Source organism: Oenanthe melanoleuca, chromosome 1A (genome assembly GCF_029582105.1).
Source record: "Oenanthe melanoleuca isolate GR-GAL-2019-014 chromosome 1A, OMel1.0, whole genome shotgun sequence".
NCBI classification, from domain to species: Eukaryota; Metazoa; Chordata; class Aves; order Passeriformes; family Muscicapidae; genus Oenanthe; species Oenanthe melanoleuca.
Genome location: NC_079334.1, coordinates 9,208,930 through 9,232,650, shown reverse-complemented (window position 1 = coordinate 9,232,650; position 23,721 = coordinate 9,208,930). Strand labels below are relative to the sequence as shown.

The 23,721-nt window shown below is 38.3% G+C and overlaps 1 protein-coding gene across 1 annotated transcript in view; it reads left to right on the top strand.

The window, feature by feature from the left end:
- The window catches only part of ANO2 (anoctamin 2), a 147,007-nt gene that overhangs the window by 36,335 nt on the left and 86,951 nt on the right, over nt 1-23,721 (top strand). Inside the window, exons 7-12 of the mRNA XM_056515366.1 lie at nt 356-404; nt 2,205-2,260; nt 2,508-2,549; nt 5,258-5,322; nt 19,861-19,995; nt 22,349-22,509. Of these exons, the coding sequence (XP_056371341.1) occupies nt 356-404; nt 2,205-2,260; nt 2,508-2,549; nt 5,258-5,322; nt 19,861-19,995; nt 22,349-22,509 (508 nt within the window). The remainder of the gene's footprint in view (nt 1-355; nt 405-2,204; nt 2,261-2,507; nt 2,550-5,257; nt 5,323-19,860; nt 19,996-22,348; nt 22,510-23,721) is intronic.

Sequence of the window (23,721 nt, the reverse complement as noted above, 5' to 3'; positions counted from 1 at the left end):
GTAAGGAATTCCTTTCTGGGACTGCACGGTGGTCCAGGGTTGGGAAATGCTGTGCAGGGAAGCTATTGACTCCTCTTCATTGTTCAAAGCTCTTTTCAGCCCTGCTCCTAATCTTTAGCTATATTTCTTTCCATGTAGTCCTTATACATCAAATACTTCTATGAGGATGACACAGCAGGATTTAACCCACAAATGTTAGAGCAGATAACCCACTAATAAAATCTGCTAAATGATTTAAATACACGTGCAAACTAACAGAAGCCACCTATTTTAGAACTTTGTTTTATTGCTAATTCCATGATAAAATTCATTCTAAAAGAGTATTTGTGTGTTATCCCACTGTTCTTTTTTTCAGGTGAGGGAAATTTTGAAGCGCACATCTACAAAGGCCAGAAGCAGCATGGGTAAGGTGGAGGGTGCAGAATCAGAGGCTTTTGAAAGGAATTGTTTAGGTATCTCAGAGAATGTTGATTTTTCTAGCAGGACACTAAATATGCTGGAACATCTTGACAAAAGAAAAAAAAATAGAGATTGAACTAAATGGTTTTTTCTGAGGCAGAAAATCAGAATTTCTAATCCATGGTTTGGATGGTAATGGGAGCTGGCTTTTCATTTCTACAGGTGCAGTATCTGGCATATAACTCACATTTCATGAATTGTTATAAAATTGGATTTCATTACTGTATGATCTGCTTTGGAAAATTCAGATGTCAACTGCAATATGTCTTGCAGGACTGTATTTTTCTTGCCATTTCAATTGAATGATTCACCTTTCCAGGTTATTTTATTGCTTCAGCTTTAAAAATTACCTCCCTGAGCTGCCTAGTGAAATATATGACTTAAATATGACTGTTTTGAAGATACTTTTGGGATAATGCTGAAATATCTGGAGCTTGAGGTTCAGAACTTACTTAATTTTCTTGAGGTTCAGAATTTATACAGGTGTACATACTTTCTTTTCTCCACTCTTTTCTCTCACCCATTGTGAGATCATGGCACATATCTCCCTAGTGCAAAAGAAGTGATGGTGCTCCCTGTCTGATATATTTTCTGGAAATCTTTCTGTAAGCTCGACCACCTATGGACAGATCACAATGTCCAAAGGTCCTGGCAAATAATGTGCTGCAGCAAGATTCTGCACAGTCCTGGTGTGATTTTGGGCAGGGAAGCTCCAATAACACCTTTTTGATACAAGAAAACAGATTAATTTAGGTTTCCTTGAATAGGAGATATAAATTTTTTTAAATTATATGAAAAGCATAGCAAAATGAAAGCCACACAAAATGCCTTTTCTTTTTCAACCAAAATGACTTTTCCCAGCACAAACTTTAAATTTATGACTGCCACACTGTTTCCTTTAGACAAAAATGAAAATATGGTTTTAAAAATTGCAGGCATTCTCAATTTCCAAAACATCATTTGGCAGGTGCTGCTTTTTGAACTGTTTACTTGGTGGTGTTCTATGTTTTGATATGCTTAAAAGCCTCCATATATATATATATATATATATATATGCTAGTTATTAGAGATTACTCATCTTTGTTTGCCTTTTTATGGAGCAATTGCTTTCACCTCCAGAGACTGAAGATGGAATTGCTGTAAGAATTGCAGGTCTTGAGAGTCAGTAGGGATCTTGTATCTACAGGTGCTGCTGGGAATTCCCTTGCTAAACTGAACTCCCTGGCAGTGTCCAAGGCCAGGCTGGATGGGGCTCTGAGCAACCAGGGATAGTGGAAGGTGTCCCTGCCCATGGCAGAGGGGGCAGAAACTGGCTGATCTTTAAGGTCCCTGCCAACTCAAACCATTGTATGATTTCATAACCACAAACTTCTGTGGAAGTTTTTTGTGGGTTTTTTTTTAATTGTTGGCCAGTTGGGATCTGTGGTTCTGACCATTGTAGAGATTCAAGAAGGATTTCTGGATATTTTGCTCCTTAGCCATGGGGCTCTTTGCTATCACGTTGAGAAAGTGGTCAGAAGAGTCTTTGCACTGTGCTGTTCACTGAAGAAAAAGCACTTTATGCAAATGAGTTTCTCTGAAAAAGGTTTTCCACAGCCAGGAACTCCCATGTTGCTCTATTCTCATTCTGAATATTGTCAGTTATACAGCTCTGTCCCCTCTGGAATGTCATGAAGTGAAATCTGTAGTAACATTTTCTGTTTAATTGTGCCTGTTGACCCCCTGAATTTTTCTTTTTCTTTTAGGCATTGGCACATTAATAGCAAACAATGTTTATGATGCAGCCTACCCACTTCACGATGTACGTATGCACTGCTAAAAATCCATTTCTCTGCTGGTGTCACTCAGGAGGCATCCACTCACAGACATTATTATTTATTATCTGTGACATTGCAAATCTTTTCTAACTTTGGTTCCAATATAAAAACTCTTATATAAGTACATTTCAAGTTGTGACCTAAAAGAAAAATCAACAATGTAGGAACAGGTAACCAAACTTCATTTTTTTCTGCTTTTACATCAGTCATTAAATTATTTTCTTTCTCCAGGGTGAATATGAAGGCCAAAATGATGACATGAATGAAAGAAAGGTAAAATACATTGCAAAATTTATTTCATATTATATTTAGTATAATAAATGATGTTCTTAATCTCATTGTAAAGCATTAGCCATTGTACAAACAAGTAGATGTTCTAACAAATGCATACATTTCTTGAATTGCATATTTTCCTCTATTTCTGCACATAAAAATGTTGTTGCAAGATTTTTATAATGTCTTCTTATCAAGCATGCCAGTTAATTTAATTTGAAATTTACATCTTGAAATGGTTCCATTTTCCCTCTGCACACAGACAAGATTTTCAACGTATCAGGAAGCTAAAATTGTTAAATAACTAATTTAATAATTTTATTTTCCTAACCAAATTCTCCTAGAGAGCCGTGGTTACTAAAATAAAACATAGCTGTACTTTTCATTTGATTGTGCAGTCAACTAAATTGCATGCAATTTCTAAAAATCTGCTTCCAATTATTTTGTAAATAAAATTTCTAACTATCAAAAGACATTCAGAAATAGATCAACCCTCAAGAGAAACAGTGTGAATTCAAACTGTGTTTAATATATATGCTTGCTTTTAGAAATGGGGGAAAAAGCATTTAAGTATTATTAAATAATCTATTTAGATTTATAGTTACTAAGAAGTAATCTACTAAGTTTATTTTTATATTGTTTTCTAAAGTTTGCTCACTTTATTTTCCTTGATATGCAAATAATAGGGTAGGAAATGCAGAGGGAAATTAGCAGGGAAAGGGGAAGAGGGAAAAATGAAGAAAAAGGGAATGTTTGGAAACCTTTAATATTTAGTATACTATGAAGACTGAGTTCATACAAATAAATCTGATTTCCCCAATGCTGAATTAGTAAAAGTTGAAAACACAATCTTAGTAGCTTTTGGTAAATAATGTTGCCATTCAGCCACTAGATGTCTTCATGTGCTGTATACAATTTAATTTAGTGTATGAATCTTGGTAAGCAAGACAAAGTTAGAAAAAAAACTATAAAAAAAACTTTTTTATTTGTGTCTGTTTCCTTGAACTTTTTGTTAATGAAGGAATTGTCTGCTCTGGACTTGTAGATTTTTTTTTTTTGACAGGCAGCTCCACAGATAACAGACTTGGAAAGCAAAAATTTAGAGAAAAAAACTAAACATTAGTCAATAGAGGAAGATTGGGTACTGTGGAATGGGGGGGGAAGAGGGCCTGGAAGGACCAGTGTCTGGAAAAATATTCCCCCTACTAGTTGCATTTTGTGCTGCCCTCTTTTTATTCTGCCTATTAGGCTCAGTTATGAAGTGTTAAGTATTAAAAACATAAAAGCTTCTTTCCAGAAATACTTCATTGATTATTCACATATGTCCCTGCTGCCTAGGCCTTGAATCTTCTGTAGTATTCCTATGCATAGCATCATCTGTTTTCTATCTGAATCTAATAGTCTCAGTGTTTAATTTCCTGAAGAACCCTGATCAGGTTTAAAAGAAAGGAGGGCATTTTAAAGCTTTTTTTTTCCCCTTCTGCCCCCTTTTATTTTGCCCACTTTAACTTATCTGTGTCTTGAAATTCAACTTTCTCTTGTAAAAGCCCCAAAAATGAACTGAGTCCTTATGGGGTACTTATGCCAATAGGGCAGCACAAGTAATTCAGGTTTATGTACCAGTTTATTACATAAAAGGTTAATCCTTATCAACCTTCTTCAGGATTTCCTTGGACAAAATGCACAGTGACACAACACTTTTGTCCCATCCTGTGAGAATTAGAAACCTGCAATGAAAACCTGAGAGGGTTTCAGTTTTTCCTAAAAGCAAAGGAATTTCCCAGTTTCAGTGTGATTTCTGCTCTTAAAAAAAAAAAAAAAAAAATCAGCAGAATGATAATAACTCACCATGAGTATAAACACTGGTTTAGTCTTGAAGCTTCTGGCCCACTGGAAACTTGTAACCCTTCATTGCTGTCTTTATGTTTGACATCAAAAAATCCATGAGTGCTTTGTATCCCACCTGGGAAATCCACTCTTGTCATGTACTAGAGCAGCATCCCTATTATTAGAAGCAGATTAGAACATTCCTGTAAACTTACAGAAAGTACCTGTTCCTAAATGGAATGCTATTTTAGACAGAGCTTTCTCTTTGCTCTTCAAATTCCATTCTCTAGCTGTGTTTAAAGCAGCCTTTGGGGAGTTTTAGGAATGTAACAGTTTTAACTTTCTTCTTTTGTATATTTGAGTGCATTTATTAGTATGATTATTTATGGAAATAAATAATGCTGGGGGGTGATTTTGAATAGACAAGAACAAATATTCATATGAAAATATCAGTATGGCAGCCAGGACAATCCTCTTCAGTGGTGTCATAAATCATGGGAATGAAAGAGGGGAATAAGCAAGACCATCCCAAATTCTTTGCCTGTTGCAGTTGTGTGCATTGTGGTCCATCTACCCTAGGTCCTGCAAGGTTTCCTTTTATCCCTGCTCCTCTTCCAGCTGGATTCCTCCTGCTGCAAGAAGTTTGTGTAGAATCTGATCCTTCCCTTGAGCTCTCTGTGAGCTGTGGGGGAATCTGTATGGCCAGCAGCAGACATGGCCTTGTGTGATGTCCCCAACATGGGGACAAAGTGGCTTTTCTATGGGCACTACTGAGTTTAGCAGCTCCAGGAGTGCAGCAAATATTTTTAACTCTTAGAAGGGGTTTGTGAAAACAGAAGGGATAACTCATTTAAAGTAATTTTTTTTTTGTCTTTCTTTAGTTGCTGTATCAAGAATGGGCAAGATATGGAGTGTTTTACAAGTTTCAGCCTATTGATCTCATAAGGTAATGTGGACTTCTATAAAACACCAAGAGACCTGGTTCTGAGGTGAAGCAATTCATTCATTTCCACTTCCTTCAACAAATGAAATCTTGGGTTGATCAGAACATTGAAAATAATGTCCTCACTGCTTTTTTTTTTTTGTGGCTCTGATTATAATTTACTATAACAAAAATGCACCCAACAATTATCATCTATGCTTTAGTATAATGCTTATTCCTGGAAGAATGTCATACTTCAGTTTTTGGGGTTTTTTAGGTACTGATTTGTTCAAAGGAAAGGAATTGTTATTTACATTGGTGAATTTTTATTGGAGGGTATGGTCACAAAATCTGGTGAATAATCAGAAGCTGGTGTTCACATCATGAATCAGTGTGAAACTATTTGACAGTTTTGAGATTGATTTGATTTTTTTACTCCTGGTTTTACAAGTTTTATTCATCTGAAGACATCCATATGTGTTCCCAGTGGGGGGTTTTTTGTATATTTATAATTTTTTTCTTTGCAAACATACAATAAGTTTGTTTTAAAATAAGACAAAACAAGCCAGTCATGATTTTTAAGGATTTCCCACAATAACTAAAAGAAATCCAAAACAAAACAATTTTTGTTTTATTGTATTTTGTTTGTACTATAAATACTGAGTAAAGAAAGAAAGATTTGAGTAAACTGCTAGCTAGCAATATTCTATTATAAGATATCTATCTAGGAAGAGATGAACTAGGGTATTAAGGAATAGAAAAAAAGCCTCAGCAAATATCTGTTTTAAAAGAATTTGTATATATAAAGAAAGATGGCATTTTTTACCATTTGTCTTTTGAATAATCAAACTCCAACCATTTTTTATTATATGATCTGCCCCTACATGATTGCCTGCAAAAGCTGCTGTTGGTAAGATGGATGGCAAATAAGCTTTGTAAAATATTTTGTTATCTTTTTAGCTAAAGCTGAAATACTGCATGTAGTTTTTCCAGGAGTTAAGCACTAACTTTTAATGTGAGAGGAATTGCTCCTTACTGGGGGCAAGATGATGAAAACTGGCAAGTGGAAGTGAGACCATCAAACTCTACTGAGGTTCTGCAAGGCTTTGAAATTTCCTCTGTTTTTGCTTCAAAGGTTTTGTGTAAATTTTTTGTACCTTTTGCATGGCAGTTACTCTGGGCCAAGCTCCTGTATGGAACAGGTAAACTCAGAATGAGATTACAACCCCTGCTGTGTGGTTAGTAAATATTACAAGTGCTAAACTAATTTGTGACTGGCCAGAGGAATTCCCAAGTTTTAGCAGACCTTACAGCTCAGCTGAGTTAAAAATAGAGGTACATCTGCTTACACTCCATCTTCATTTGTATTTTGCTGTCTCCATTATAATGTTTCACTGTGCTGATATGATTTCATAGAAATCCTGTGGTTTAAACTTCTATGAGAAACAAAAAGAGGACCAGACATGTGCAATTGATTGTCTGTTCTCAGAGATGACTTTTCTTGCTTTTATCTTCCATATTTGCTTGACTGCAAGTTTGACTGTTACCACTAAAATAAATGTGTTTTTTATTTCCTGGGTAATGTTAGAGCTTTAGTGTAGATGTACCTGGAGAATGGCCACCCCTCTCTTTCTGCTGGTGAAGTGGTTTCTTCATTTTTGTGCAATGGAGGTATCTGAGCTCAGCCTTAGATGTGGATAGTTATTCCCTTGGCAGACATCAGTCATTTTGTGCCTTTTGGTAATTTACTATGACCCTCCCTTAGATTGCTTAGATTATACTCAACTTTTTTTTCTAGGTTTTTTTTTTTTTTTTTCCTTTTTTTTTTTTTCTTTTTTTTTTCCTGGTGTAATTTAAGTTTAAATTCAGGCTTTGGTGGACAGATGAAGCAGCATTTATCTTTCTTTTTAATCAAAGCCTGTCCTGCCTGCTATTTTCAAATACATCAACAAGTTGAAGTACACTGCTAATTTTTAAATACAGCTTGCAACATAGATTTAAATATTACTGTTTCACTCTTATTCAGTAGGAATCTAATCTGAAAGTCATTCTTTAACTCAAGTTTCTATGTTGGAAGATTAGATGTGGCACTGTAGAATTATTAGAGGTTATTCCTGGTGCCTCAGCACCTTCCTTTTGACCACACAGTTGTTGCCAGTTCCCAGATGATTTCACACCAAAGACAGGAACCACATATTTGTTATGCTCACTCTTGGTACAGAATGGGAATTCTCTTCTAATGCCTTTAATCCTCAGGGAATTTATCTGCATTGACAGTTTCAGAAAATTTTAAAGTTCTTAATAACAAAAGGAAATAAAGAACCATTACAATATTCACCAACAATTCCATTCACTCCTGTCTCTTAATCTGTAAAAATATCCTTCTCTGGCTTTTTGGACTGCTTTGGGCTATAAGAAAAAGCAAATTTTTTTTTTTTTTTTTATTTATTTTTTATTTTTTTGTAAAAGAAATGCAGCTGCAAATAAGGAAGGTTTCACCAAATAAGAACACAGTTTGTGTTACATATTTCTATTCTACAGCAGAACAATTTCAGTTAAAGACTTTAAGGGAATATATAGTGCAGATTGTGCAAGTAATACAGTGTGAATTGAAGTTTGATTTGTAAGATGTTACAACACACCTCATCTCCCAGTGCACATCCAAATATAAAAATGCTTGTTTGAAACAGTCTGCCTAATGCAGTGCTTTATTTCATGAATGTCCAAATATGAATTTCAATTTTTTTTGCTTCTTTTTAACTCAAATGGAGAGGATTATAAACAATTATTTGAAATAGAAATCGTGAATTATTTGCCAGCAGATATCTTAGGCTAAAAGTACTGAAAATGAAAAGCACTGGACCTCAGTCATCTCAGGAAGGCCTGAGGGATATATTAAAAAGTAGAAAATGAAAATTGCAGTTTTAGAATTTGCAGAGCTCTGGAGGTCTGTCTGTTGTAGCACACCTTTTCTGTCATCCTAATTTAAGCATTGATTTTCACTGGAGAGGAGTTTCTCTTGTGTGACTTTTTTGTAGGAATGCTCTTATCAGCAGTAGTTCCTCTCAATCCTTACACTGTAATATAAAAAATGCTATAAAAACATCTGTGGCTTAGTGATTTTCTTCTATTTTTGATGATTTTCTTTTCTCAGATGAAGATGAGTTCAAACTCAGTTTTTAACAAGTTCTGCAGTGATGCTACTGTTGATCCAGAGACAGGGAGGATGCTCCCTAAGAGTTCTATGACTTTGCATAAAGAAAGCAGGTTTTATATTTTTACATGCTATTGAATATTAATCAAAGTTTTAACAACATGATTTTAGAATTAATAGGTTGTCCTTAGACCTTCTCTCTGCTCAAAACAGTTCTGCTTTTGAAAGCCAGATCAAATTACTCATGCATTTTGAAATATCCTGGGATAGAGATCACACAGCTTCCAACTCTTCCAACACTGCACCACTTTCAAGAAAATTTTCCCCCTCTTTGGACCAAATATTCTGTGATCTTATTTACAGTCATTGTTTTTTTGTCCTTTAGCAGTACACCTCTGATGACTTACAGCTAGTCAAGAAAATATACAAAAGTGTAAGAAGCACAGTAGAAATTTATAATAAATTTTATTTCTGGTTGTAATGTAACATTTATCACTTAGGAGCCCTAAATGACAGATGGAATAATCTGAGTTTACAGTGTCACAAAGAGGTGGTTTTCCTTCTGAGACCAAACCTTAACTCATGGAAAACTGGCACATTTTCCTCTTAAAGGGCATCTTGAAGCACCTACAGCTGGAAAGCCTTGAAGGAACTGAAATTCCAAGTGGAGACCATTCTCATAGTGAGGAAGTCACATTTTTATCTCTTTATCTATTAACATAAGATTGCCTCACCCCACAAAAAAACAAGCAGAGTTGGCTCATTTCTAATTGTGGTGGAGCATATTTTAATGTCACTGCTTCTATAAGGCCCCAGCTCATTTTCTAATGTTTTTTCATACTTTAATTTCTATTTCCCATTTCTAGAACTTCACCAAAGTTCTCAGGAGTTTACAGGCTACATTATCTATAGCATGATTGCTTTCAAAGCTCCAAATGCCTCTTGCTGTAAAAGCCTGAAACTGGGAAGACATGTAAAGATTGAGACTATGTATACAATAACTCGTTTTGCAGGAGCAAGTAGGAAAGTGTGTTAACTAAAATATTATTTACAGAGTACAGAACTTAAATCAAAACTGGGGAGTTTCTGTTAGTCAAACTGTCTAGCTAATATATTCCCTCCTTCCTATCTTTAACTGTGTTTTCCTTTGGTATGGAAAATTGCTTCACCTCTGTGTGTAATGAATTCTGGCCTTTCATTGTGTTGTACCCATGTTGAACCTGCTCTTGACTGAGCATCCCCAGCCCCCTCCTGCTCCTGCCAAACTCAAATTGTCAATACTGGTTTGCCTTTTTACCTTTTGCTTCTTTCAATCTTTACCAAAAAACCCCAAATCTGGATATATCTGCTTACCCTACTTAAAGTAGTTTTAAAAGAGAGATAAAATCAGAACAGGGAGTTCTGCTAAAATGTTGTTTTAATTGTCTTTTGATATAGATGTTTCTTCCTTTGCAAAAATGTAGTTAAGGTCAATTTGTGGTATAGCTTGCCCCAGCTGAGCCCTTCTATCTTGCCTAAACAAATGACTTCTTCGTTCACCAACCTGATTTGTAGTCACATCTTCATCTCTTTTTTCACTCCACATACTGTTTAGAATTCTCAGGACTTGAAAATAAAGTCTGTGATGCCCAGTCCCAGAGGAAATGTTATTCAGTCACTGCTTGTGCTAACTTTGGAGGTTATTGAACCTCAAAGTGGAGATTCTCTTGTATGCTTTAATTCCTCAGCTTCCCTGTCCCTCTTCTGTTATTATTGTGAATTAATCTCACCAAATATATATATATATATATATATATATATATATATATATTTTTTTTTTTTTTTTTTTTTTTTTTTTTTTTTTGGTGAAATGGAACCACTTTGGCAGAAACACCTCACAGCATCTGGTTATTTCACAGGGACTCAACAACTCTCTCTGATGCACTGTGTCCCTGCAATTCTTCCCTGATTGTCTTTAGCAGGCAAATCTTCAATGTTCACAGAGATGCTGAGACTGTCTGCAAGGAATTCTGTGCTTGGAAAAAGAGAAAACAGCTTTAAGCCTGGGAAAGTGCAGTAATTGAGCAAACACAGCACTAAGTAGAAAAATGCCAATGAGCTCTGCCAGTGTCTTTGGCACTTGTCCATCCAGCTCCTTTCCAAAGCTCTGCCAAACACATGCCTGAGGCAACAATCTGAGCAGATCTTCTGCTGTAACCCTTTTGCACTTGGAGGCCAACATCTTTTTATAGTTCCAAGAATCTTTACAGTGAAGACACCTTCCCAACATGGGATATACCCAGCTCAGAGTTCATTGTCACTAAAGTTCTAGGTGCAGGAGGAAGTGCTGTGCCAGCATCCACTCATCCCTGATGTCCTTCCTGCCAGGTTTTACAGCAGAGAGCTTCCTGGAGGGGGCCTGGAGCAGAGTCTGAACTGCTGAAAAATTAACATTTCACCATCATTATCTCTCTTTTCCTTTTCCATGATCTCATTACCCCCCACAACCCCAGTTTATTTATGAATGGCCTTTATTATCATGCTGTACATCCATGAAAATGGTCTTCTGTATTTTAGGAGTTTGATGCTGGAGCAGCACTTTTTGAGCTGAGTTGTAGGGAATTTTCCCTCCCCTCACTGGAACTTCTCATCACAGGCCTTATCCAAATGCTCCAGCCATTGTTTATTGCAAAGCAGAGGGGTTTTGCTCTTGGTGCATAAATCACCAAGGAATTTGTGTTGAATTATTCTGCTGGATGCAGGCCTGTGACTGGAGTGAGATGATTTACTTACAGCTCTGCATTTCACAGACTTTGCCAGTCCTGTAGGAAGTGCTTCTCTCTGTCTCTTTTGGCAAGGGCTTGGTCTTATTTATTGTTGCTTGTATGAGAGATGGAATTTTAAACCAGTAGGCTTGGATTGTAGTGGTGAGGAAAAGCAGATCCCTGCTTTCTGATAAACATAATTCCCAGGCTTCAGATTACTGTCTGAGCACTAGGATCCTCATTACCACCCGGATTCCTCCCTCCTGCAGTGGGATTTTCAAAAGCTAGATCCAGCAAAGGATGTGTATATCTACATCAGGACTTGCAAAGTCAAGTCTCTGATGATTAAGGTTTATACACAACTTCTTGGGGTCTCCCCCTTTGACTGTGGAGTTTTGTAGGCAGCTAGAATTCAGTTTTCTTTGTGTTAAGAACTGTCTCAGGCTAAGTTCAATAGTGCCTGAAGGATGCCTAAATTTCACAGCCAGAAGTTTATATTTTTGAATGGACATGACTGACAGGCCCCATCCAAAAGGTGTCTTTGGAGGTGACATCAGCATATTTTGATAGGAAATGGAAGTTTGTTCTTTCAAACTGGAGCAAAAAAAAAAAAAAAAAAAAAAAGACAGAGATGAGAGACCACATTTAGAAACTGAAGTCATGCATGTTTAAATATTCACCTGCATGTGAATATTTGTGGGCATCTAGAGGTGTGTGTGGCTGGGAACTGCAGGGAGTAGAAAACAGCTGCTGAATTTGGGTGATTGCAGGTCTGCTTCTCTTTCTTGTAGAACTGCTCTTAATGTCTTGATCTCTGCAGGAGGTTCTTGCTGTGGCTTGCTGAGCTGAGAGAAAGTTCTCTTCTGGCTCCTGAGTGCTGCCCAAGGGTCAAGACCAACCCATTTCTGGTTTAAAGACATTCACCCATACTAAGATGTTTTGTATGAGGATCCTCTCTGTCCATAAGTTATATTAGGACAAGCCATGGCTTTGCCTGATCCAGTAACTTATCTCTGATGTTGGACAAAACCAGGATCACAAGGGAAGAGATCAAGAACTGGGCACCATGTATAAATTATGCCCAGAAAACACAAGCTTAAGGAAAGCTTTCAATGTGGCAAAACTCTGAACTTTCACAGTCAGTACACAGAGCAGAAAAATTGAGATTTTTATGCCATGTTGAGCAGGAGGTAAGAAAAGGATGGAGCCAGGCTCTTGTCAGCTGTGTCCTGTGACAAGAGGTGATGGGCACAAATGAGAGTGAGGTAGATTTAGCCTGTAGTTCCATAGGTCCTTCTTCTTGCCCTTCTTGAAAATGGGGGTGACATCTGTTTTCCCCCAGCTTTTGGGCACTTCTCCCAGTTGCCACCATCAGTCAAAGATGATCAAGAGCTGCCTTGCAATGACATCTGCCAGCTCCCTCAGCCCTTGTGGGTGCATCCCATCAGGGCCTGTGGATTTATGGATGTCCAGTTTGCTTCAGTATTCCCTGGCCCAACCCCCCTTCCACCAAGGTGACCAGAAGAAAATTTTTTATACTTGTTTTTAATTGGAAATGATACATCTGTTTATTAGCCACCAGATGGTGTCTATCTGACAGCAGGAGCACTGTGCAAGCGCTAACAAGGACCTACTTACTAAAATAAATGCATGAAATGAATTCAGGCTCTACACTAAGGGTTAGCTATATTAACTTGAAAAGCAAGAAATCTCTCATGAAGTATTAGTTATTATAAATTAAAGATATTTAGGAAAAGATGCCAGTATTTGAGGTTCAAACTCTTGTTAAATGAGATGAATAAAATCATGCAAATTATCTTGTGGAAACTGGAGATTAGGGAAGTGATGAGATGTCAATGACCTCACATTTGTTCAAGTACAAAAAGGCAGAAAAGCAAGTTGTCATAGGTATTTTAAAAATTGGAAGAAAAAGACAAAGTAACCTCCTTTTCTAAAAGAAAGTCCAAGAGAAAGGCTGATTCATATTAAATAGCTTAATCCTTATTTGTATTTATTTAATATGGAGAATATATTATCTGTATAATGGAATGAGTTTCTTCTTACATGGAGTGTCACTTGGTGCTCTTTTGAGAGTTGTTTATAAAATGAACCTTCCTTTCTCACAGGTAAGCTCTGATTGTCTCCCCTTAGCTTTAAATTAACCCCAGGTAGCCATGGATTTTTAATTTTCCAGGTTGGGAAAGTTACTTCCTAAAGTAACATTTAGAAAAAAAAAGCTAAATAAAAAGAGAATAAGTTAAAGAAAGGTGAGGAGAGGCAGAGTGTCCATGGATTATTTTATGCATGAATTCTTGGGTGTGACAGGCAAAGCACTCCTGCTGAAAATGCCTTCCCTGAGCAAGGTGTGCTGTGGCTTCTGCAGGCTCAGGGACATTCAGAACTTTTTTACACTAAACACATGACAGGAAACATCAACAGAATAATGTAATCAGGCACATAATCCTTTCAAACCTGTTCTGAAGTTTTGTGTTGTCCCAGAACAGAGAGGGGAATGCAATTACAGTGCTTCTGACTACCCAGCCTTGTGTTGTTTGCTTATCCATTTGGCAGTTGTCAGCCTTAATTTCTGTCTCAGTCACATTACATGTCTACTTATTATGCTTCTATTGTTCTTTCTCCTACAGTCAGTAAACAAAGGCTTTTTTTCAGTTTATAATCCATCACCACAAGCTATGCACTTCCAGCTGTATTCTGACAATTTCTTGGAATGGAAACATAAGGTTTGTGAATCTGTGAGGCTCAGAGAATTGCTTGTCCTAGTTTTATTTCTTTGCAGGATAAGGTTTGGCCTTTTGCTATTTTAAATTGCATTTAATACATAAATCCTGACTATTGCTATTAATTATTATTATAAAATATTATCATTATTAATAATATTTCTCCCAGGTTTTTGAATCAACTAGAATTTGAGAACTTGAATATCTCCTTCCTCCACACACATCAACTTCTCCCTGTTGCTCTGCTGAAGAGTAATTTGCCTTAAGAGCAAAAAAAAAAAACTAGGGAAAAACACAGCTCTTCCACTAAGCAAAATTCTCAATTTATGTTCTCCATGGTGTTGCAATACTTTGACAGTGGATTTTTTTTTCTCCTATGAGGAATCACAACTAAAATTCCACAGTGCCTTGAAAGAAAAATGTATCTGTAACTTAGACAGGTTTGACTCCAAACTTAAGTACCATTGGGGGACACAGCAAATATTTGTTACGTTATGTTTTCAAACAAGAACTTTAGTGAAAAGGGCTTGATTAAATGGCTCTGGTGGCACATTTCTTCATCCCATTTTTAGGGGAAAAGGGTCAGGTTCTAAACTCTATTCAAAAACACACTTTTAATCATTCTCTACTGGACATTCTTGATTTTTATGCCCATTATCAGGAAAAACAATTCTTTAACCTTGGACCAAGTCTCCTTTCTTTGTTTTCTGTATGCAGAACCAGCTAGCCTTTCTAAAGGACATTTTCCTTCCTATCTCCAACTCAGATTGCAATTTATCTGAGGTTCTGTGGTTATTTTTTTCCCTCTCTTAAAATTTTAATAAAAAAAGTTTTTCAGTGTCTTGGCACATTGTTCCAAGGGAGATTGTCTTCTGCCAGGATCTTTTCTTGGCTTCCATATTGCTCCATTTGGTGCACTCTGTGTATCTGGATTTAGCCCTGATATGTTCCTTTTTCAGACTGCCTGCATGGAATATGTGCTGGCATATATGCAGGCACAACCATGGTGGAAATCTCCAAGATCTCTGGATGCACAGCAGCCTCAGTGCTGCTGCTGAGCAGTAATTCCACCCAGGTGTCCCAGATGGTTGTAATAAATGCTTGAGTCTTGCCCTGAGAAAATTTTCAAGTGAAGAAAGAATGGCAAATCCAGAAAAATTAGGACATAGGCAGCTCTACCTGGAGTGAAATCTTGGGGTGTTCAGCAATGTTCCTGATCATCTTGTAGTGACTGGGGCTTTCCCTAAACTCCAGCAGTCTTTCTGAAAGAAGTCTGCAGTACTGAGAAGGAAACTTCCAATGTTGGGAGCTATTCTGTCAGAACCAAAAGATCTGTGTTGTGAACTTACCACATGCTAGAAATTGCTTCTCACTTTCTAAGAGTAGTCACAGTTCTACCTGCAGCATAATGTTAGATTTTCTTCTGGTTGCAAAAGCTCTGAAAGAATAAATTGTGTTCCTGGGGACTGTTGCTGTGGGTCAGAGAGGGAATGTGCACCTGGATGGGGAAAGAAAGTTTTAAACTAGCCCTGGCAGTAAAGATGTTCTGACATGAAAGTAAACTGCTTGTCCTTCTCCCCAACGGCAGGAACTCCAGAATTTCACCCCCAAACTCTGTAAATAAGTTTATTTTGAAGGCATTAGTAATAGGTAAGGCTTGCTTGACCATCTGCACAGGGGAAACCCTCCCCAAGAGGCAGCTGCAAATCAGTTTCGTTTTGCAGAGAAATTATTGCATCTAAACTCTTCCACCAAAGGGCTGGTGGAGTGAAATGGAAACATGAAGTGACAGCTGGCCTAGAGTGGGGTATGGAAATATAAAAACTGAAGAGTTCTGAGCAGATTTCCCAGTTAGGTGACTCAGTGTCCACGAGTGCCTTTTCCTCTCTTTTTTAGCTTTGCTCCTGAACGTCTCCAGAGTTCTTTCCAGCGTGTGTCACGCACCACACGCTTCTTTCACATTCCAGGTACCCACACTTGTTTTCACAGAATCAAAACTGAAGGGTGTTTTTCCTCCTCTCTTTCTCCCCCCTTTCCCAAACCTTAGTCTATTTATAAATTGCACAACTTGGCACTGGAGCACTGAGACCAACGTGCAAGCAGAGGGTTTAATAATCAGTTGTTCCTTTTGATGTTGTTTTTGCAACCAGACAGACCAAAGTGCATTGCAGATGTCTGGTCTAAGTGTTACATGGGCGAAGCAGAGGGAGCTGAGCCAACATTTCTGCTCTTGTCTTCTCAACACTTCTAATTCTGGGAGGGAATACACTTTCTACAGGTGGTTGTTGCTGCTGCTGTTGGGAGTTTTGTAATGCTGTTTCTGATAATCTGCTGGAAGAGCAGCTCATGTTCAGCTTGTTCAGGAATTATGGGTAATTTGACCAAATTTTTCCTTAAAGACATTATTCTTGCTAAAGAGAGCTCAGTGCTTCATAGGTGGCCATTTAACCAGCCTTTATAAAGTCTTCTAAAATGAAAGGCACAAAATTTCACCTATGATGCATCAACATACAGAACCAAAGCCTTAGGTGCTGCTCCTGACAGGAGCAGTTCACATTCTTTATCAAAGCAATTTGCCCTTTAGTTTGGGAATAACTCCTGCCTCCATGGAATATGTGAATATAAAGAGAATTTCCTTAATGCAGAAATAAAGCTCACACAATGCCAGGGGCACACTTTTTTTGTAACATTCTGCAGTATCCATGAGCAGCACATTTTGGAAAGGATTAGTCCTTAGCTTTGCCTGGATTTACATGAGGCAGATGTAAATTAGCTACTGAGGTAGAGCAAGACTCTGGTCTCAATTCTCCCCTTTTGCCATGCCAACATAAATCATGGATAATTCCTGTAGGATAATAAAGTCAGGCTGGTTTTATCCCAATGTAAATGAGAGAACATGCCAAGTTCTTGGTGTAAATATATAAAAACTTGTAAAAATACTTTTCCTTGACTTACATCTTCCTCTTCCCTTGAAGCACACATTTTTTCCCTCCTCTGTTCATTCACTACTGAATCCAGCAGCAGCTGCAGTAGATGTTGGTACAGGGGGGTCACAGGTGTTTGCAGAGCCTTGACTCCTATTCAGAGGACCTTAACTCCTATTCAGAGGAACCAGAGAAGAGTTCTTGGGATGTGTCAGAGAAAGGACATGTCTATTTCCTGTGTTCTTCTGGCTTGATAACTCATGTCTAAATTGCTCATTATGTTTCCAAGCTCTGTCATTGCTTCTCCTTAGATTATTTCACTTTCTGGCACATTGGTGGACTGAGCTGGGGCACAAGATCTTAATCATTTTCCTTTTTCAAAACAGTTGAGCCACAAAACACAGTGCAGTTTTCTTCTTGGCAATTGCTTTTTTTCCATACAGCCAGGCCATTGTTGAGCTCTTCTCACTTTCTTTTGGCATGGATACAAATAGAAACCCTTCACTTTATAGGTTACAGATCACATTAATTACTGGAAGGCTTAAAAATTTGAGGGGAAGCCTCTTGAGCCATAAACTTCAACTTCTCTGACCCTGATCAGCTACTCTTTAGTGCTGCTGGAATTTGAACTTTTTCTGTGCTAATTTGTGGCGCTTTGTCAAAAGAACAGAGAGTTTTGACCAGCTTAGATTGTGGACAATTTTTTTGTGCCTGCTCTGACCTATTTGAAACACTTTACCAGCTGTGCCCATTGCCCATCTCTGCAAACAAGGAAGCAGTAAGAAGACAAAATCAGAATAATCTCCAGCTGGTCCTCCTTCTTCTGCTTTAGTGTCAAATTTAAGGTTGTCACTCCCCAGTCAGAAGGAAACGAGAGCAAATGGAGTTTCCCTCTATCCTGTGCTGTTCCAACACCATTGCTGCTATTTGTTGATTCACACAGGAGGCTTGAAGAAAAGCCATAGGCCTTCTGGTCAGGTCTATATTTCAATCAAGTATTTATTCTCTCACTTATTATTAAAGAAGTGTATTAAAATATGTGTATTAAACAAACTGTATTAACAACATAATACATTAACAAACAGGTATATATTTATTTATTTTCAAATGTGAAAATGAAGAAAAGCTGCTTCTTATAATTACCTCCAAATTTACCTGGCATGTGCCAAGTCAGAGGCCCGTCCCACAGTGTGGCTTGTATTTGCAACAAAAATATTTATATTTATTATTTCATAAAATATACTATATCATATAATGCTATATTTCCTTGTATTCTTTTCAAATCCATTTTCCCATTCAAATCTGAAGTTATTGCCATTCAAGCCACTCTGTGATGATTTCACTTGTGCTGTTTGATGCTTCACAGTTCATTGCTCAGGGTGCCCTTCAATGTCAGGTGTAGGGATTGTACTCACTTCCCAGAAGATTCCTGAAATTTCCCAGCTTCTGGATGGCATCCCCCCCAACTGAAGATAATGTTGTTTGTGTTTCACCTCAAAATGCTTTTGTTTTGCTTTCCCCTTTAGGATGTGTCCTTTCTAAAGCATAAGCAAGCTTGGTTAGACATGAGAAAATAGAGGCACTCATGGAAGGCAAAACTGAAATAGGCAGGATTGCACTGCCAGTTTTCCATGGGACAGCCTGGAAGTGTGGAGTTAGCTGCAGCTGTGATGGTGTGAGAACAACAGCAGGATCTGTAGTAATAAAAATCCCTCACTGTTTCTTCCCTTATCCATTTCATCTGAACTGGAAGTGACTGTGGAAGCTCCTCTTGCCCTTTGGCTCTGTGCCATGGTTGCACTCCTGCCCTGTCTCTCCTGTGGCACGAGCAGCCTGGCACTCAGACCCAACTTCTGGAGTAGAAAATTTCAGTTTGGGCCTCCAAAAAATCTCATTTAATAATTTTCAGTAGGAATTATTTAAATCTGGGGTGCTTAACTCAGGTAAAACTTCCCTGAGCTAAATGGGATCAGAATAAACCTCAAACTGGGATCATGCTCAATCTTTGTGAGGACCAAGTCTTGTCTTTTGACATGATATCATGAGTTTATTTAATTCTTGCTGCTATCAAAGTGTAAATGTCTCACTGACTCACACTCCATGTCATGCCCTGGGTGCTCTCTGTGTGGCTGCTTTATGTCCAACACTGCTCCATCTTCCTCTCTGGCTTGTGAAATGTTTTAAACCTTGTTGATTTTTATCTAAATTTTGGTGATTCTTGAGTTCTATAAAGCACTTTGGGTTTTGCAATATTTGTAATCACTCCTAACTGTACTTTGGAATGATCAGCGAGGTTCATCCATGCTTAGTTTATTTCTTGCAGTGTGATTCATGAAGATGCTGGGCTGAGTTCTACCCCTTATTTATCAACATCTGCAGTTTATTATTTATCAAGATCTGCATCTGTTCCTCAGAGCAGACACTGTTTTTTCTAACCAGCTGTCCAGGGGCTGTTAACCTGACAAAAATATTCTTTCTGAAAAGCCAGTGCTAAGTGCACAAGTAAACTTCCCTCCTTTAGCAGCAGCTCCAGATTAGTCATCTTTTAAGCTATTAGAGGATGTTGTCAGTATGGTCCCATAGATGTCATTTCTATGACTCTCACTAACTGAATCCAGGAGTACTACAGAGGCAAAAATTAATGTGTTCCTCTGAAGAGCCAAGTATTTTCCAATGTTTCCTCCTATTTCACTGACTTATTTTAAGAGATGCAAAGACCACATACAATACAATTATTGTATTGCAATGATACCTGCTTAATTTCAGCTCAGGAGAATGATCCAGGACTGTCTTTAATTTCTAAGAACAGAGAAGCCCAAACTTCCAAATGCCAAAATCATTCCCTTCATTTGTTCCTATTGTCTTCAAGATCCTCAGGGCTTTCATTCATGCCCTTCACAATTTGTATTTTAACTTTCTGTGACTGCTTAGTAGCTGTAAAACACATTTGAAAATGATACCCTTGGCATGTGCTTTTCCTTATTTTTTTTTCTCTTTTTCAGGAAGTATTTTGGAGAAAAGATAGGACTTTATTTTGCATGGCTGGGTTTATACACGGAATTCCTCATTCCATCTTCAGTAGTTGGGATTATTGTATTTCTGTATGGATGTATAACCATCGAAAGTGACATTCCTAGGTAAGCTTATTTGTTACTTGAAAATTATTTATTATAGTAGGCTTTTTCTTATTAATCTGTGAGAATAACTGTTTTTAGCTTGTCTGAAGAGCAGTGATGTATCATTACCAGCCCTGCAAGCATTATAAGCACAGAGGCATTGAACAGGTGTTTGAAGGGCACACATTTATTTGGCCTGTCAGTGTCTTACCTCTTGAAACAGGAATGTGTAGTGAGTCTGCTGTATTGAGTTCATTTTCTAAGATATTAATTTGCTTTTTATGAGTGCACATAGTTCACTGCTCATTCAGAAAGTCATTAAGTAAAGCTTACTGAAATGAATGCAAACACTGTCTATGACTTTTGGAACACTTTATTCTTGTTAAAAAAAATCAGAACATTTGTATAAGTAAGATGAACAATAGTTACAAGATTTAGCAAGTGCCAGCAGATCAAGGGATGTGATTCTGCCCCTCTGCCCCTCCTGTGCTCAGCCCCACCTGCAGAGCTCCTCCATTCCTGGGACAGCACAGGAAGGACAGGGAGCTGCTGGAGCCAGAGCAGGGACACCAAGGGATCAGAGGGATGGAGCAGCTCTGCTGGGAGGAAAGGATGAGGGAATTGGGATTGTTCAGCCTGGAGAGGAGAAGCTTTGGGGTGACCTCACTGTGGCCTTGCAGTGCCTGAAGGGAGCCACAGGAAAGATGGAGAGAGACTCTTGACAAGGGCCTGGAGTGACAGGACAAGGGGCAATGGCTTCACACTGACACAGAGCAGGGTTAGATTGGATATTGGGAAGGAATTGTTCCCTGTGAGGGTGCTGAGGCCCTGGCACAGGTTTCCCAGAGCAGCTGTGGCTGCCCCATCCCTGGCAGTGTTCCAGGCCAGGCTGGATGGGGCTGTGAGCAACCTGGGATGGTGGAAGGTGTCCCTGCCCATGGCTGGGGTTGGAACTGGCTGATCTTTGAGGTCCCTTCCAACCCAACCCATTCTATGATTCTGTATTTGGTCTCTACAGTATTCCCCTTCTAGACACAAAATAATGTTGAGTTCTGTGTATCCTGAGGGGAATATGCTACACAAAAACTGCCAAAGTGACACTGTTATGTTAATGTCTGCTTCCCAGTGAAACAAAAAAAAAATTCCTCTGTGTTATTCCTCTGCTGGAGACAGTACTTGTATGCTGATCACACTCATGAGAGTCCCTAAACTGTCAGCTTTTAAAATCACTGCAGTAGGACAATGTTACTGATAGGTAAATGATGAACAGCACCTCATCTGAGGCAGGGTCTGTTTTCTTAGCTTGATCTGAATAAATCTTTGTGCTTGTCAGGGTGAAATCTTGTGCTAACATTTAAACTCCATTGAGATTTATGGCTGAGATGTATCTGCAGCACCCTCTACTGCCTTTTGAAATAGAGAATTACTTTAACAACATGAGAGCTGGAAACAGCTGCATGCTTTTTAAACCATATAATACAAACATATTCATAATAGAGCTTGAATAGCTCTATTATGAATATTTGTTTTTCATTTGAAGTTGTGAGGAAAAACCTATTTCAGGATGGTCCATATAGGAGCAATCATAATTACCATAAACCAGCTATCAGTGAAATTATGTGTCAACTCTCAGCTCATGATCCTGGCAAGGACATTTGAGCTTTGCATTACTCAGTTCATCTAAGTGAGACTGTGCAGGTATGAAAGGCTTTCACATCCAAACCTTATGGAAAATGCTGAAAGCATTCTTAGCCCTGACAAGAAGTGCTTGGGCTGTTAAAGTGATGCTGATAGGTTTTTTTTTTTTTTCAAAGATTTTTAGAAACTGAATACGTACCTAGCAAATAAGACCGAGAATCAAAATAACAACCTCACAGTAAAGATCTTAAAATCTGTAAAAAATATTTTCTCTCATATTTTTGTGCAACCATATAAAAAAGTGTGTATTTTTACAGCACCACTGAATTTCCTTTGTGACCATTTCAGTGTTTCGGTGATTTAAATCTGACCTGTATCAAATCACGTAATTGACTGCAGAGATGTAGACTCCACTTTTGTGTTTAAATTTTGATTTTTTAGTGTGGTTAACCTCAGTGTCTTCAGTGATGTTGTCCTCCTTAACTGACTAATACAGTGCAGTGATCAGTCTGGTTGAGTGTTGCATCATTTTCCTGTTAGTAAGGTGCCTATGAGGATTATTAAAAATTACTGTCCATGGCAAGGAGCCTTGAGGAAACACACTGCTCCTGTTCTCCTGTTCCTGCAAGTGCAGAGAGCTTGTAATAGCTGTGATGTGCTGCTCAGTATCACTACTGCACATCCATAGTTTCTGAGCTGGAGTACTCAGAGGAACCTGTGCCCTTGTGTGTCCCAGCAAAGAGATGTGTGACCAGCGCAATGCCTTCACCATGTGCCCCCTGTGTGACAAGTTCTGTGATTACTGGAACCTCAGCTCTGCCTGTGCCACTGCTCGAGCCAGTCACTTGTTTGACAACCCTGCCACGGTTTTCTTCTCCATCTTTATGGCTCTCTGGGGTGAGTATTGCCTTGCAAGTTAAAGGTGCCATTTGATGTTTGGGCTCTTCACAGAATAACAGGGTGCTGTTTGATTGAATGTGGTGTCTATGGCTTTTGGAAGCTGCCAGTCCTCAGAAAACCAGGGAGAGCTGTGTTGAGGCTGAGGAAAGCTATGTGACTGTCAGCAGGAAGCTCTGGAATAAATGGAGTTTGGAGTTCAAGGAAGAAAAAATTTTCTTTCTTCCTCTGCTGCCATGTTTAGAATCACAGAGCCATCAAGTCTGGAAAAGGTCTACCAGATCATCAAGTCCAGGCTTTGACTGATCTCCACATTGTCAAGTAAACCAGAGCACTGAGTGCCATGTTCAGTTGCTTATTAAACATCTCCAGGGATGTTGACTCCTGCCTGGGCAGCCCCTTCCAGTACCAATTGGAAGAAATTCTTCCTGATGTCCAACCTGAACCTCCCCTGGCACATCCTGAGGCCATTTTCTCCATGGAGGAAATTGTGCCATTTATGGCACTTCTAAACTTTGCCATGTATTTGCTAATTTTTCTTCATTTTCCATCAATATGCCAAACCCTTTTAACACCTTCTCCCTTTGAGGCCAGAATGTATTTGAGGACTGGTATGGTGCAGACAGCTGAAAGGATCTAATTTAAGCACAGTCTCACTTCCTCCTGGGACAATTCAGTCTCATAATTTTATCAAAACTTTATGGGATTCCAAGAGCAATGGGACTATTATCATTTTAATTATAATATATTTTAGAATATCAAATTTAAACAAGCTTGCTTTTCTTTAATGGCAAATATCCCTGTCTCCATGAGGATATCAAAACACTTCATAAACATGAATGAATGCATTGTAGTATTACTCTTATTGTTTCTGGCCTCACCTCTGCCCTGAAAAGTGTGTGTACTGTTCTTGCATGAATTATTGCTGGTGTTATGCTCTCTATTACTCTAGAGCTTGTTTATTGTGAAAGTTAAGTGTGCTATTGCTACTGTAAAACGATTTTTTATTTCCCTATTTATTGCTCCCAAAATGAAATTATTATCCTTAATATGAAACTGAGCAAAATGTTATTGTGTTATACCCATCCCTCAACCAGTGTGTTATTATTTGCAAGCCTATTAAGATTTTACAACTTGTTTTAGAAGGGACTGATTGGTAGCTTGGCATTGGGTGAGGACAGCAGAAGTTTTTTAAGGAACTTGCAGACAGAG